Source organism: Pimephales promelas, chromosome 22 (genome assembly GCF_988280905.1).
Source record: "Pimephales promelas chromosome 22, fPimPro1.hap1.1, whole genome shotgun sequence".
In the NCBI taxonomy this organism is placed as follows: Eukaryota; Metazoa; Chordata; class Actinopteri; order Cypriniformes; family Leuciscidae; genus Pimephales; species Pimephales promelas.
The window spans coordinates 13,330,308-13,345,420 of record NC_142790.1 but is presented as its reverse complement, the minus strand read 5'-3'; the positions used below and the strand labels follow the sequence as shown (position 1 = coordinate 13,345,420).

The 15,113-nt window shown below is 37.4% G+C and overlaps 1 protein-coding gene across 1 annotated transcript; it reads right to left on the bottom strand.

Moving 5' to 3' along the window:
• Positions 1-532: 532 nt before the first annotated feature.
• On the bottom strand, positions 533-9,249 carry LOC120475861 (patched domain-containing protein 3). The gene is given in 5 exon segments (XM_039666646.2): positions 533-1,970; positions 1,972-2,833; positions 6,262-6,407; positions 7,932-8,053; positions 8,187-9,249. Coding segments are annotated over 5 exon segments (2,694 nt in total). The 5' UTR covers positions 8,886-9,249; the 3' UTR covers positions 533-1,105.
• Between the last annotated feature and the right edge of the window lie 5,864 nt (positions 9,250-15,113).

Sequence of the window (15,113 nt, the reverse complement as noted above, 5' to 3'; positions counted from 1 at the left end):
TTTTAGTTTAAAAGTTGCTGTTGGCAAGGAAAAGAGAGAGTGCCCAGCGGACATAGCTAAAAGGCAGATGCAGTAGCTGCCTTTTTATAGTCACACCTTCTAAAGCAATCACTCGCTCTATTGATAAAGAGTTAACATTGGTTATCACACTCTATAAACTTCCAACAGTTACATTATCTTTATTGTGTGTGATGCTAAAGTACATTCAACTTTCATTCACACCAATGGCCTGGGTTATACAATTATTTTCTCCAAATTCTATAATTTAAAATAAATTCCTTGTGGAAATTGAACAAGAAAAATAATCCAGATTCATACTCTATAAAATCTGAGAATAATCTATGCACTGAACAATCTAAACACTGCCGGTTAAATTCACAAAACATGCATGGTTTTGTAACATGACCTGATTCACATTCACCTTTTTCGTTTAAAACTGAATATTTTTAGCACCACTCTCAGGACATTTCACATTGAAACACATTGAAACTGTAGGATGACAATACAAATGGGTTTTATACTTCATGTTGCTTTTATTTACGTAAAATACACATAATATATACACAGTATTTATTTATATATATATATATATATATATATATATATATATATATATATATATACACAATGGGGCTGTTGAATGCTTGATTCTGATTGGTTGACAAACGTTCTAAGGTATGCAATTATTTTCAGAGAAACTCACAGCTAAAGTAGTTCCAGGCAGGTCTTGACCACATTACAGTTCCATATCAATTTTAAAGGTCTTTACAGCCTACATAACTAAAACCTACAATGACACTGACCGATAGTCAACAATAGGATACCAAACGACAAATTTTGCTGCAAAATTACGTTTTATTATGTATTGTGCATTTATTGGTTAATTACAGAACAACACGTATCACGTTTTCAGCGCTGCTCTGACGATTTTATCGTTTGATGCAATTTCATTTTGAATAATCGTGCAGAAATTAATACACTTCACACTGTAACAAAAGAAAATAGATTTCTCTGCTAAATGAGCCTGATAAGAACATGTAACCTGTGTATTACAGAGAAATTAAAGAATTCAGACGTTTTTTTATGTAATAGAAAAACTCACTTGCTATGGACAGTCCGGATCACTGCACCAAACTGAACGCATCTTATTTGGAATACAATATATTTGGGTTCTTTGTGTTTTCACAGTTTGTCTACACCCATGGAAATTGTCTTTAGTAAAAGCATAGTTTTCATATGCCATGCTTTTGTTTTCAAGCATAATGACTTTTGGAATAACTTCAGGCATAGTCATTTTCTTCTTAGCGTTACTTGAATTGCATGACAGTAGGGTCAGAAACACCGGGATGAAGATGATGCTGTGAGCCAAACCAAAAAGCATAACGAGGAACATGATCTTAAAGAAGACCCTGAAGATGTGGTTCTTGGATGCAGCTAAAACACACACACCTATTATTGTTGAGGCTGCTCCTTGGAGAACTGGGTAGCCCAGAGAAAACAATGCATCAATCACCCTCTCATTGGCAGTTGATTTTTTGCTAGAAACAAACGCATATGAAATATGTGCAGAGAAGTCAACAGAGAAGCCAATACACACCATCAAGATGATCATGGAAATGGAATCTAGGTTGACACCCCATAATGCCATGAAACCAGTGACGCCAGTGATGACCGAGCCAATCGAGAACGTGACCCACAGGGAACAGAACGGGTTTGGGATTAATAACAAGGAAACAACCAACATGACAGATGTGGTGAAACCAACATTCTGAATGGTGCTGGAAACTATCACAGAGTATTGATCCAAGTAGATGAACAATGGGTGGAACACCAGTAGTTTAGTTGCATTACAATTTTGAGCTTTGTCTCTGAGTTCATGAAACATCATTATCTCCATACTGGAGTTAGAGATATCCAAAGTCTGGACAAAAAATCTCGAAGCATTGATTTTGCCTTCTGTGACATTGATGAAGCATAAACTCTGGATAGAGCATTAAAAAAGAGGATAAATTCCCCATGAAGGCGTTTTCGTTGTCTAGATTTAGGCTTTTGTTTTCAGCATATTGTAAGTAAACGTCTAACCAGGAGACGGACAGATTTCGGTTAACAAATTTCAAGTTGTGGAGTTTCTCCATGCAGTGGTTTAGTGCGAATCTGCTGTTTTTATTCCAGTATGGAAACTCTTCGGCCACTACCACCATGACATTTGGACCGTACCTGGAGAAGAATTTCCTGTCATCATCATAATAATTTACAACATATGAATCATCGGCTGCAAGGTCCTTCATATCAATGCCCTGCTGCAAACGAAGACATCCATAAATACCTCCAGACAAATAACCTGCATACAAAAACATCACACAGACTTTAATCCAAGGCTTAGTTATGAATGGACCATAATAGGACTTAAAGAAGTGTGTTATGGGCTGCTGTTTCTCAGCACCGGTCTCTTGGTCATAGTCTCCTCCTACACAGCAGAGGCGATACGCCGAAGACTTTCCTTTAGGGGTCTGTGTTGGGACTTTGCAGCAGGTCAGCCAGTGTCTGTTACTCTGCTCTCTCCTGCCGTTTAGGGCTAGAAAACCTCCAAAGAAGAAGATGTTATAGATGTAACAGAAAATAATGGATGTGCTGGTGTACAAGCAGAAGGACTGAACTGAGCGAAATTCACTCATGAGTCCTATGTAGAAGCCGAGTACGTCAGTCAATGAAGTGATAGTTATAGACATGGCTGCTTCTTTGAAGGTTTCTGCCATTCTTTTCTCCACTGGATCCTTCACTTTCGTCTGTTGCCAGTTAGAAATCATGATGAACGTGTCATTAACACCAATGCCTATGAGAAAAGCTCAGTCTTTATAAACTAACTCTTAACCTAGGAGTGAAAAATATCTAATATAAAATCAACACATTTATTTAAACAGTCCAAACAGTTGATGAGCCCCATTCACTTCCATAGTGTAAAAAGGTGTTAAATACCCGTAAAGTTTGTTGTTCTCCTTGTATGTTAAAGTCTTTTATTTTTTATTGTCATTTACGGATTAGTTTTAAAGACAGGAAAAAAGATGTACTGGAGTCATCAACAGGTGGCACTATGTTTGTTGCGTACGATACGATGCGCATGTGCTCTTGACTCAGATTTTTGGTGAGACGCGCATTCTCTGGAAATTGTAGAGGATTTGAGGTCATCCATGGGTAAATGCAATGCTTTGTGGATGCATACAGTGGGGCCAAAAAGTATTTAGTCAGCCACTGATTGTGCAAGTTCTCCTACTTAGAATCATGAGAGAGGTCTGTAATTTTCATCATAGGTACACTTCAACTATGAAAAATCCAGGAAATCACATTGTAGGATTTTTAAAGAATTTATTTGTAAATTATGGTGGAAAAAAAGTATTTGGTCAATATCAAAAGTTCAACTCAATACTTTGTAACATATCATTTGTTGGCGATGACAGAGGTCAAACGTTTCCTGGTCTTCAGCAGGTTTGCACACACTGTAACTGATATTTTGGCCCATTCCTCCATGCAGATCTCCTCTAAAGCAGTGATGTTTCGGGGCAACACAGACTTTCAACTCCCTCCACAAATTTTCTATGGGGTTGAGGTCTGGAGACTGGCTAGGCCACTCCAGGACCTTGAAATGCTTTTTACGGAGCCACTCCTTTGTTGCCCGGGCAGTGTGTTTGGGATCATTGTCATGCTGGAAGATCCAGCCACGTTTCATCTTCAAGGCTCTCACTGATGGAAGGAGGTTTTGGCTTAAAATCTCACAATACATGGCCCTGTTCATTCTTCCCTCAAACGGATCAGTTTTCCTGTCTCCTTTGCAGAAAAACAGCCCCAAAGCATGATGTTTCCTCCCCCATGCTTCACAGTATGGTGTTCTTGGGATACAACTCTACATTCTTCTTCCTTCAAACACAACGAGTAGAGTTTTTTACAGCCCATTCTCACCCCCAAGGTGTCACTTAACTGACGCCTTGGGAAGCATTTGGACATGCTTCAATATCTGACGCTTTAGGCGCCCTTTAGCGTCAGTTAGATGACGCCCTAGGATCGCGTGTACCCTACCCCCACCCCACACCTAAACCTAACCGCGTCCTCTAACTGACGCTTTCCTTTAGCCTCAGTTAGATGACGCCGTAGGATCGCGTCATGTAAGTGACGCTAAAGGGCGCCTAAAACGTCAAATATTGAAGCATGGTCAAAGGTGACGCCTTGGGGTGAGAATGCGTTGTTTTTTACCAAAAAGTTCTATATTTGTTTCATCTGACCACATGATATTCTCCCAATCCTCTCCTGGATCATCCATATGCTCGCTGGCAAACTTAAAGGACAACTCCGGCGCAAAATGAACCTTTGGTCTAATTAGTACTCAAATGAACCCTTGGTCTAACTAGTACTAGTACTCAGATAGGCGTTCGTAGATCGACTGGTAGAGACTATTTTTCAAAGATGGCTTCTTCCTGTATTTGCAAAGTTGACTGTGTGTATAAAATATCTTCTTATTAAACTGTATGGACACTGACAAAGTTCTCAATGCTTCGGTTTGTATGTAGGGACCCTTATTATGCTATCATGTTAGTGTGGGGCTATTTTGAGCCTTGTTAGTGGTAATAACAAGCGATTTTTATTTGTCATTTCTCTATGCCCTATATACTAGCGTTATAGTAGCATTAAAGGCTAAACTGTTTTTAGAGATAAATCTTTTTACATTCGACAATCATGAAAACAAATCTCAGATAACGGTTGAATAGGTAACAATGTGTAATTAGACCAAAGGTTCATTTTGCGCCAGAGTTGTCCTTTAAGCAGGGGGACACACCTGGCACTGGAGGATTTGAGTCCCTCTCGGTGTAGTGTGTTACTCATGGTAGCCTTTGTTACTTTGGTCCCAGCTCTCTCCAGGTCATTCATCAGGTCCCTCGATGTAGTTCTGGGATTTTTGCTCACCGTTCTCATTATCATTTTGACCCCACGGGATGAGATCTTGCGTGGAGCCCCAGATCGAGGGAGATTATCAGTGGTCTTGTATGTCCTCCATTTTCTTACAATTGCTCCCATAGTTGATTTTTTCACACCAAGCTGCTTGCCTATTGTATATTCACTCTTCCCAGCCTGGTGCAGGTCTACAGTTTTCTTCCTGGTGTCCTTCGACAGCTCTTTGGTCTTGGCCATGGTTGAGTTTGGAGTGTGACTGTTTGAGGCTGTGGACAGTCTTTTATACCAACGCATTCTCACCCCAAGGCGTCACCTTTGACCATGCTTCAATATTTGACGTTTTAGGCGCCCTTTAGCGTCAGTTAGATGACGCGGTTAGGTTTAAGTCTGGGGTGGGGGTAGGGTTACACGCGATCCTAGGGCTTCATCTAACTGACACTAAAGGGCAACTAAAGCGTCAGATATTGAAGCATGGTCAAAATGCGTTCAAACAGGTGTCAATAATACAGGTAACGAGTGGAGGACAGAAGAGCTTCTTAAAGAAGAAGTTACAGGTCTGCGAGAGCCAGAAATCTTGCTGGTTTGTGGGTGACCAAATACTTATTTTCCACCATAATTTACAAATAAATTCTTTAAAAATCCTACAATGTGATTTCCTGGATTTTTTTTCTCATTTTGTCTCTCATAGTTGAAGTGTACCTATGATGAAAATTACAGACCTCTCTCATGATTCTAAGTAGGAAAACTGCACAATCAGTGGCTGACTAAATACTTTTTGGCCCCACTGTATTTTGTTGTTTGTGTCTGCTCTTTTCTGTTTCTTTTGTGAATATTTAAAACTGGACTGTTTTTTTTTAATTAATTAAATTGATAAACCACATTTGAAAATACGTCGTTTTTATTCTACATCATTAAATGAATAAACTTAAAGTAGAAAGAACCCCCTAATGTGGTCCTGGTGTTAAATCCAAATCTCCGGTCACTATAGTATGAAAAATAAATAAATAAATGGAAGTCAATTGGACCCATCAACTGTTTGGTTACAAACATTTTGATACCATGACAAACATCATCCAGGTTTGTAACAATTCAAGGGTGAGTAAATTATGACAGAATTTTAATTTTGGGGGTAACTATCCCTTTAAAATGATGAGTTGGACTACTTTTAGATTGGAAAAGAGCAGCATGAACATTCTGTTAAACATTTCATTTTGTGTTAATCAAACACACAACAAAGATATACATTTGTTTGTTTCTTTTGCAGTTCATACACTTAATCTAATTAAATGGAAGAAGTTTTATGCATGGACACACACTTACCCAGAATCAGGAAAGGGGAATTAGCCACTGTTATTACGAACGGCACTTTAAAATAGAGCATCAGACCAAAGCTGGAGACCACAGCCAGACCCACAGACAGAACCCCAATGCAAGAGACCCAGAACTTGTTCCTCACATTATCGAGACTGAAATAAATTCAAACCACTTGTAATTAGCAGTCAATTAAATAACTGGAAATATAATTAAAAAATGCAGTAAATGGTAAATACAAACCAGTGTATGATAACAAATAACATTTTGCATTCTCAAGCAGCATAACAAACCGATTTTGTACAGCTAAAATAACTAGCTAAAGTGGGTGAGACCGAAAGACTCCTTACAAGTTATACTAGCCAAGTATAAGATCCTCTTACGCTAAGGATAAAATAGACAGACAATTATTTAAATTCTCTAAATTATATATACAATGAGGATCCAGAGTCATGAGCCTACTAGTGAAACATTTTCTTTTTTGTATAAAAATATACACCATCATTCAAATGTTTGGTGTCAGTTATTAAGTTCATGCTAACCAACGCTGTACTTATCATACTGTTTGGGTGATGTCCCCTGGGTAGCCACTAGAGGTCTTTTTCCCCCCACAGGTGTCAGTCACTATAGGACTACAATCCCCACCACCCTTGTTGGACTCATTATTTATTATCACACTCCACTGTTCCCACTCACCTTGTTAATGTCTATTTATACCCTGTCTGTTTAATCACTTTCTCTGGAATCCTTGTATTTTGTCATGTGCTTCCCAGAGTCTGACTTGGTTTGGTTAAGTGATTATTTCTTGTTTTTGGACTGCTTTCATAGACTTTGATCTTTTGCTGTTCCTGGATTTATGATTTACTGATTCCCCATTAATCTGCATTTGGACTATCACCCTTTTGTGTGCGTGCCGCCCGTAACAGTTCTACAAGCTGTAAAGTTGCTAAATTTGTGTCATGATTTGTAATCACGACATTTTTTCTTTTGTCAAATCAACTTCAATAATTGATATAGTTCACATAACATAATATTTTGAGTTTCTGATGATTAAATCAATCTCCTTCATTGAATTAACTCCTTTTTTCCATTTCAATGAACTTAAAGTTTTAAGACAGCCATGTTACTTAATTTAAGTTAAACCAACAATATGTTTAAAGTCTATTGTATTTTAATTACATTTAAAATAGATTTCTGCAACGATTAATGTAAACCTTTTTACTTCGATCAATTGAATACATCCTTGCTGAAGAAAATGATTAATTCTTTAAAAACAACTTTCTACTTTTATTAAGAATGTATAGACCTGTGAACATACAAATTAAAATTTTATGATCAGATAAGGATGGACGGACTTTTTTTTTTTTTCCATATATTCTATAGATCTATAAATAGTACTATATGCTTATTCCCCATGTGTGGCATGGTAAACTTTACATTATGAGGGAAAAATGTCCAAAGATTTTGGATATTGCCATCCTTGTGGGGACATGTTTTGTCCCCATGAGGAAAACTGCTCATAAATCACACATGATATTTTTTGAAAATGTAAAAATGAAGAATGTTAATGGTAAATGTTAGGGGGGCATAATTACACTTTGTAGAGTATAAAAATCATTATATCTGTGGAATGTCACCATAAAACATGAAAAAGTGTCTGTGTGATATCTGTTTCTTACCGCATACAAGATAACACTGAGAAGGAGATTGCAAGTGAGTAAGTTATTGAAAACAGAGGAATGCCATCTTTTGTGTGCTTCTCTATCTCCTCTTGTCTGGACTTTGAGGTAAAACGAGACTCCTGCAGCAGATTGAGAAAGTTATCTTGCATACAGTTTGCATAAAGCACTGTAGGTTTATTCTGTTACTGTCCATCTGATTACAGCACCTACAGTACAGACGGCATGAATCAACACCTTTACATGGTCACGTACCTTGGGTCCTCTGCTGGGCGTTTCTTTGAACACAGCATTTTGGAACTGTTGAAGCCATTGAGAGGCTCCAGGCTTATCCTGCAAGAAGTAGAAAAGTCTGATGGCATGTGCCTTCTGGATCACACCATCCCTCTCTTCAACACCTCCTACTGTAGAGCCAAGAAAAACATTTTCCCCTTCCCACTTATGTATTGGAAAGGATAAATTGATGCATTTATGTTCGATAATGTCCAATATGGGATTTGAGACACATTTCCCATTTACTCTTGCACAAATATGTTTGAAGCTTATTTGAGTTTCATTGACATTGACAGAGAGATTATGTACTACTTTGTCAAGATCACTGATTTCCTCAAACAGCTCATCCGTTAGAATGTTTTCTTCCTCAACGGAATATATTAACACTGCGTAGTTCCCTTCAGCATAGAGTCTTTGACTTGAAAACAACGAATCGTTATTTGGAAACATTTCTTTCACAAAATATCTGGCTTGCTTTGAAGGTCCGTTGATAGGCGTGAATTGATTCTCGACGTCATTGTCCTTGTAGTCTTTGAGAAAAAGCAGTCCTCCTCCCAGAGCAGTGGACACTATCAGAGGAAAGACAAAGAACCAAACCGGATGAGAACCAACCAGGTGGCCGAGTTTCTCAAAAGCCTTAGAAATAGGCTTCTCAATGCAGTCTGTACGATAATATGCCATAGTCTTATATTAGACTGAAATATAACATCTGATCTTATTGTTTTTATTAGTCCACCTGTTTGTTTAAGCCCACCCAGTTTCTTTAAGGAAGAGGATAATTCCAGGCAGCAGGCATTGTTGTTGTTGTTGTTGTCAAGTTTCCACGTGCCAATTGCTTTGGCCCGGGTCTAGTCAAAGTCCAGGACCGTTTTTAGTCCCAGTCAGTCCCTGTGTGCGCATGTGCCTCACAAAGCGCATGTAAGGAATCAATGTTAGTGGGGTCAGTGGGGGACAGTTTTATCTCTACTACTCCCAAACTGAATTAATCAGAAATTACTTTGCAAGTTCCTTGCTTAGGGCAAGTTCCTGAATATCACTTCCTAACAGCAAGTACTTTGCAAGTTACTTGCTGTTAGGAAATGATATTCAGCTTGCTACATTTTTAATGATTACAGTTAAAACAGTTTGGAAAGGAGTAAAAGGAGAAGTTCACTTTAAAAAAAACAAAAAAAACTTTTGCTTATAATTTACTCACCCCCATGTAATCCAAGATATCCATGTCTTTTTTTCTTCAGTCGAAAAGAAATTAAGGTTTTTGATGAAAACGTTCCAGGATTTTTCTCCATATAATGCACTTTACTGGTAACCAAACGGTTCATGGTCCAAAAGACAGTTTTAAGACAGTAAGACAGGGCTTTAAACAATTCCATGCGATGAATAAGGGTCTTATCAAGCGAAATGATCACTCATTGGAAAAAAAAAACAAAGTTTAAGTTTTATAAGCTCAAATGGTTGCCTTGCTCTGTCCTGTGATGCGCGTTCTTGACTCTTCTGTTCGAACTCATTTATCAAAATGAACTAATCTTTTTTTCGCGTCATTTGGTTCATTCAACGACCCAAAATGGATGAATTGATTCGAATCATCATCATTAATTTGATGGCGGATCCAGAAAACTTCAAACGACAATCACCAGTGACAACAGATTCACCCGTTGTAAAATGAAAAAGACTTTGGACTGAGAGTTTGGAAAAAGAGACTGCAACCGGATCCACTCAAAAACAAGGATAAATATCGGAAGGGCATTAAATGTAGTGTTGCAATGCTGATGTTGTTAACATTAACAATTTTACAACAAAGTATAATTTGATAATTGATAATTCCGTGAATGACTGCAACAGATTTGTTGCAGTCATTGCTGCAACAAACATCACTGCTGAATGATTCCGAACAGAGATGGCTGTCAAGTGGATGAAGGACGAACCCAATAACAGAGAGAAAGTAACTCAAAACAGGGATTTATTAATGACAAAAACAGAAAATAAAACCCACGAGGGGGCAAAACTGGACTGGGGGAGAGTATACTAAGGCCTTGTTTACACTGCATGGTTCAAGTGACCCAAATTTTCTCAGATCGGATTCAGGCCTCACTCAAATGTGGTAATAAATCGGATATGAATCTGATGCGTGCATTTGCTTGTGCCATGTAAGCAGACAAATCGGATATTCCCCAGTAAATGCGAGTTGTACGTCATTAAAAAAGTGCACGATGGAAAACAAAGGATACACACAGTGGATCAATGTTGAGATTTCATGTCTTTTGAGTGTGTGGGGTGAAGAGTTCAGGCAAAAAGGCAGGGCTGTTACAGAAATAAATCTGTATTTGAAGACATTTCACGAGATATGGGGAGGCATGGTTTTAAGCGCTCGTGGCTATAGTGCCAACAAGGGCTCTCCTCTTTTTTTCTCTGTCATACAAGACCAATGTTTTGATGACTTTTGAAAATATCGTGGAAAGAAAAACACTGTAATTTTATACGCATCTACATCCATTGCATTTCGTCTACATTTGGTAGTTTCAGCAGTGTATAGTGTAAATGCAAAAATCGGATGCGGGTCACTTTTAAAAGATTTTAAAAGCAGTCTAAAATTCCCGGCCACTATAGTATGATTTCACTTTTAAAAGTGGCTCGTTAAAAAAATCGGATATAGTCAGAAAATCGGATTTGGGCATCAAGACCTGCAGTGTAAATGCAGCCTTAGACTAAGAAACGATGACAAAATAAGACTCTGACTTGACAGTAAACAAACTCACAAGTCCCATAAAACAGTTTCAGACAAAATACTCAAAGGGATAAACTTGCAATGTTAGACAATGTATCGACACAAAACAGAAGACATGAGGGGATTAAATAGGGAGCAAACAAATCAGGAACACAGGTGAAAATGATGGTCTAATAATTACAACAAGGGGGCTGGGTTAGGTGACAAGACAACACAAGCACACAGCCCAAACAAATGGCCATGTGCTTACACATAAAACATGGGTCTGCCATGATCCTGCCACAAGACTAGGAAAAATCAAGGAGATGATGGCAGAATCATGACAGATGGCGACAATGAGGAAAAGCTGCAGACTGCAGCTTTAATATTTTGCATGGTCCTGCAAAAGAAACAATATATGAAGGAATCAGAATGCGTGAAAAAGTTGCAGAATGGAGCCGCAAACAGAATGCTAATTGCATATTACTATGATATCAAGAAGTGTTCAATTTGTGTCAAATCTTTTAGGTGGTTCCCCTTGATTGCATAATATTTTAAATATAGAAATCATTAAAGTGGGGGTTTACTGCTTTTTTTCTTTGCATGATTCTGTTTATGGGGTGCAATATAACATGTATTCGTGTTTTTTTCTTTTTTAAAAAGTCTTATTTTTCATAAACTTCACCTTTATTGTAAGTCTATGAAACCACTCCCTCACAAACACGTAGTGGGCTCAGATTGGTTAGTTTGGGCGGGTGTGTTGTGATTGGCTAAACTGTCGCTCACGTTGTCCAGAAGGTTAACGCCCATCACCTTTACGGGCAAAACATGCCTGCGCTCCAGTCCAGATGTGAATAATGGTGTCGAACTGCAGTATCAGTTTGAGGCAAAATCAGACCGAGAAAGCGGCGATGAAGAGAGGCAACCAGAAACTAACCACACACGGCTCTTACTAAACGTTTCTGAACGATAATTTGCTACTTTTTTTTAACTTCATACACGTTTGTTTAACACAATAGCATCTGACTGGCAACAATAGCAACTGACTGGCTACTACTGTTAAACACAAACAGCGTTGACATTAGTTTACGTTCTTGATCAAATCGAAAATAACATCATAAAGCATATATACATGAAAAATACGTTTAAAACATTAGTACTTATACAAAATTCAGGTCCATAATGTTTGTATGCGTTTGTCGTAGACACAAAATAGCGTAACTAACCTAGTGGCTATAAAGCCAGCGCTGGCATTTGATAAAACTAAAACACAAGGCTACGTCTGGAATTATACATGCAAATACATTTAAAATGATAAAGTCTTAGCCTACTTACAGGTTGTGGCCCAACAACGGCTGCCTCTGGTTTTAAAGTTGGAACTGCTTCATGTTTTAGTAACAGTTTCTTGTTGAATCCGGTGTTGAATTCGTGGAGATTCTGGAAGCTGTCTTCTGTAAAATGCACAGCACAGAGAGCTAAATTACGATCATCATTTTCAGGAACATAATCTAACATAAATTGTATCCATTGTTGACGAAGTACAGCGTCCGTGGGAAGCTCGAACACAGAAGACTGACAGCTGGATGAACATAACACACTCGACGAGCCGCAGAAATGTGGCCATGCCCTTTTTTTGTGCATTTTCCAGAGGGAGGGTTGATGCAAATGTGTGGGTTAGTGACGTTTAAAACCCAGCTGTAGTCCCAATCGAGTTGTTTTTGTTGGCAATAAACTTCCCCAGATAACAAACTGACATTGAATCAACGTGGAAATATGACATCGAAACAACATTGATCTGACATTGTTTTGCTCATCGAATTAACGTTGAACCAACGTCAGACGCGTCATTCTTTCAAAACTAACGGAAAATCAACTTGAAATCAACGCGTTGTTTCAACGTTATGAAAGCAAACCAATTTTCGATTTTCATTTAGCTTTGAAGAATGCCGCGTCTGACGTTGGTTCAACGTTAATTCGATGAGCAAAATCAACATTGTTTCAATGTCATGAGAGACGTCGTTTCCACGTTGATTCAATGTCAGTTTGCTGTCTGGGTCCTGATTTTTAAAAGATGATATCTCTGCTTTCACTAAACTTTCAGCGCTGCAACTTTGCAGATACTGTTCATGCAGCAACAGCAACATTACACACTATTTAAAATCAAAAAAGTGAAATCGCAATCAACCCCCCCCCTTTACATTATGTTTTTACATATTAAACCAAACACACCCACGCTCCCTTTATAGTGCGGCTGACTTTGATTACATCTACATTAATCAGAGATACATTTGAAAGCGGTATTTTCGTTTAAAAATCTCTGTCCACACTAGCATTTTCTTTTTTGTACTTGTTTTTTGTAACTTTTGGAAAATGCCTGAAAACGCTAAATTCACCTTACTGCGCAATGTGCGCATACGTAAAAAGTGTGTAAAGTAACATATTTAACAGTGAGCAGATGACAGGAACAATACAGGTATAAACATATATTGGTATAATGTAGGTCACATGACTACAATGCTTTTAAATAGCCTATTCGAAAACGGCGTTTTCAAATTTATCCAAAAAGCAAAAAGCTTTATTTATTTCAAAAAGCTTTGTTTTCATTAATAAAAAACGATGTCTCAGTGTGGACGGTAGGCCAAAACGGAGTGAAAAAGGAGCGTTTTCAAATGAAAATGAATTAGTGTGGACATGGCCTGAGCTTACTCACGCAAAAACTGTTATTATCAATGAATCTAAATACACACTGTATAACATCAAATCAAATATGCAATTTATAAATATTCCCTCTGTTACTCTCATAGAACAGGCCTACTCTCTTCTTCTAACCCATTCCAAAATTTTTTTATCCCTGCATGGTTGAGTGCTGCTGTGACGGCTAGTGGAAAGAGCCGTTCCAGCTTTTAACCGGGCCGTAGTTTTGAGCCTTCCAGGCCCCTGTCACTCAGCTGTCAGTCCAGGCTTATATAGGCCCTCAGAGAAAAGTCTCATATCATATTTCACACACAACCTGCTCAGGGTCAGGGATTTCTCAGATGCAATGTGAGAAATTGACTCTTTATCAAGGAGAACGAAAAAAAAAAAGGAGTTAAAAACAGCACACAATATAGCCTTAAAACCATTCCAGGCAGTACATCTTTGATGCTATTTTGAGGGGTATTTAATTCTCAGTGCAATCGTTTAGTAATAGACACGATGGAGAGATGTTTCATCAATTGCTATATAAAGACTCTCTGTCGTTCATTCATTTTTGTAAGTGAATGCTGGAACTACCATGCCATATATATATTGAAATGTTTGGAATGGCATAAAGATTTTCATTTTTGTATGATTTTTCATTTTTGTATGAACTATTTTGTGTGTGATTGGTTTACAAAATAAAATGTAAAAAAAAGGTTGGTAACACTTTATAATAACTGCACGCTATTAATCATTAGTTAAGCATGAGTAAACCGTTAATTCATCATTTATAAAACATAATATGCAGTTTATAAATATAGCTATACATGCTTTTTCTTGATTTATAAGCATATCTATAATGCGTTTAATGATTGTATTTTCATACTTTGTTAATGATCAATTAATAATTTATAAATGAAGTATAGCATTATTTACAAACCAGTTGTTTAAGAGTTGTCAGTCATTCATAAGATCACTTAGAAAGTGTAAGTAAATGTAGTAAATACAGGTAGTTATAAAGCATTTAGTAGTGGTCAGATAACTATTTTTGTGACCTAATCTAAAGTGAGGACTATTCATGCTTTGTAAAGCATTTATAAAGGTGATTTAAAGACTCTTCAATCTTCTAAACAGTAAAATGTAACAAACACAACGCAGTGATACAGAACATGGAAATATTTAACAGCCTTTAAAAATGCTTTACAAGGCATGACTAGTCCTCACTTTAGATGAGCTCTCGAACATAGTTAACTGACCATTACTAAATGCTTTATAACTACCCAAATTAACCCTTAATTACAGCATTAATACATGTTAATAAAGCATTTATTAACACATTAAGTAACCATCACTATATGTCTGAATAATAAGATGTATGAATGTACATTTAAATAGTTTATTAATCATTAACTTACTCGCTCTAAGTAATCGTATGAACCACTGAAAACTCTTAAATAACTGGTTCATAAAAAATGCAATTCTTCATTTAGAAATGATAAATTGATCATTAATAAAGGATGAAAATACAT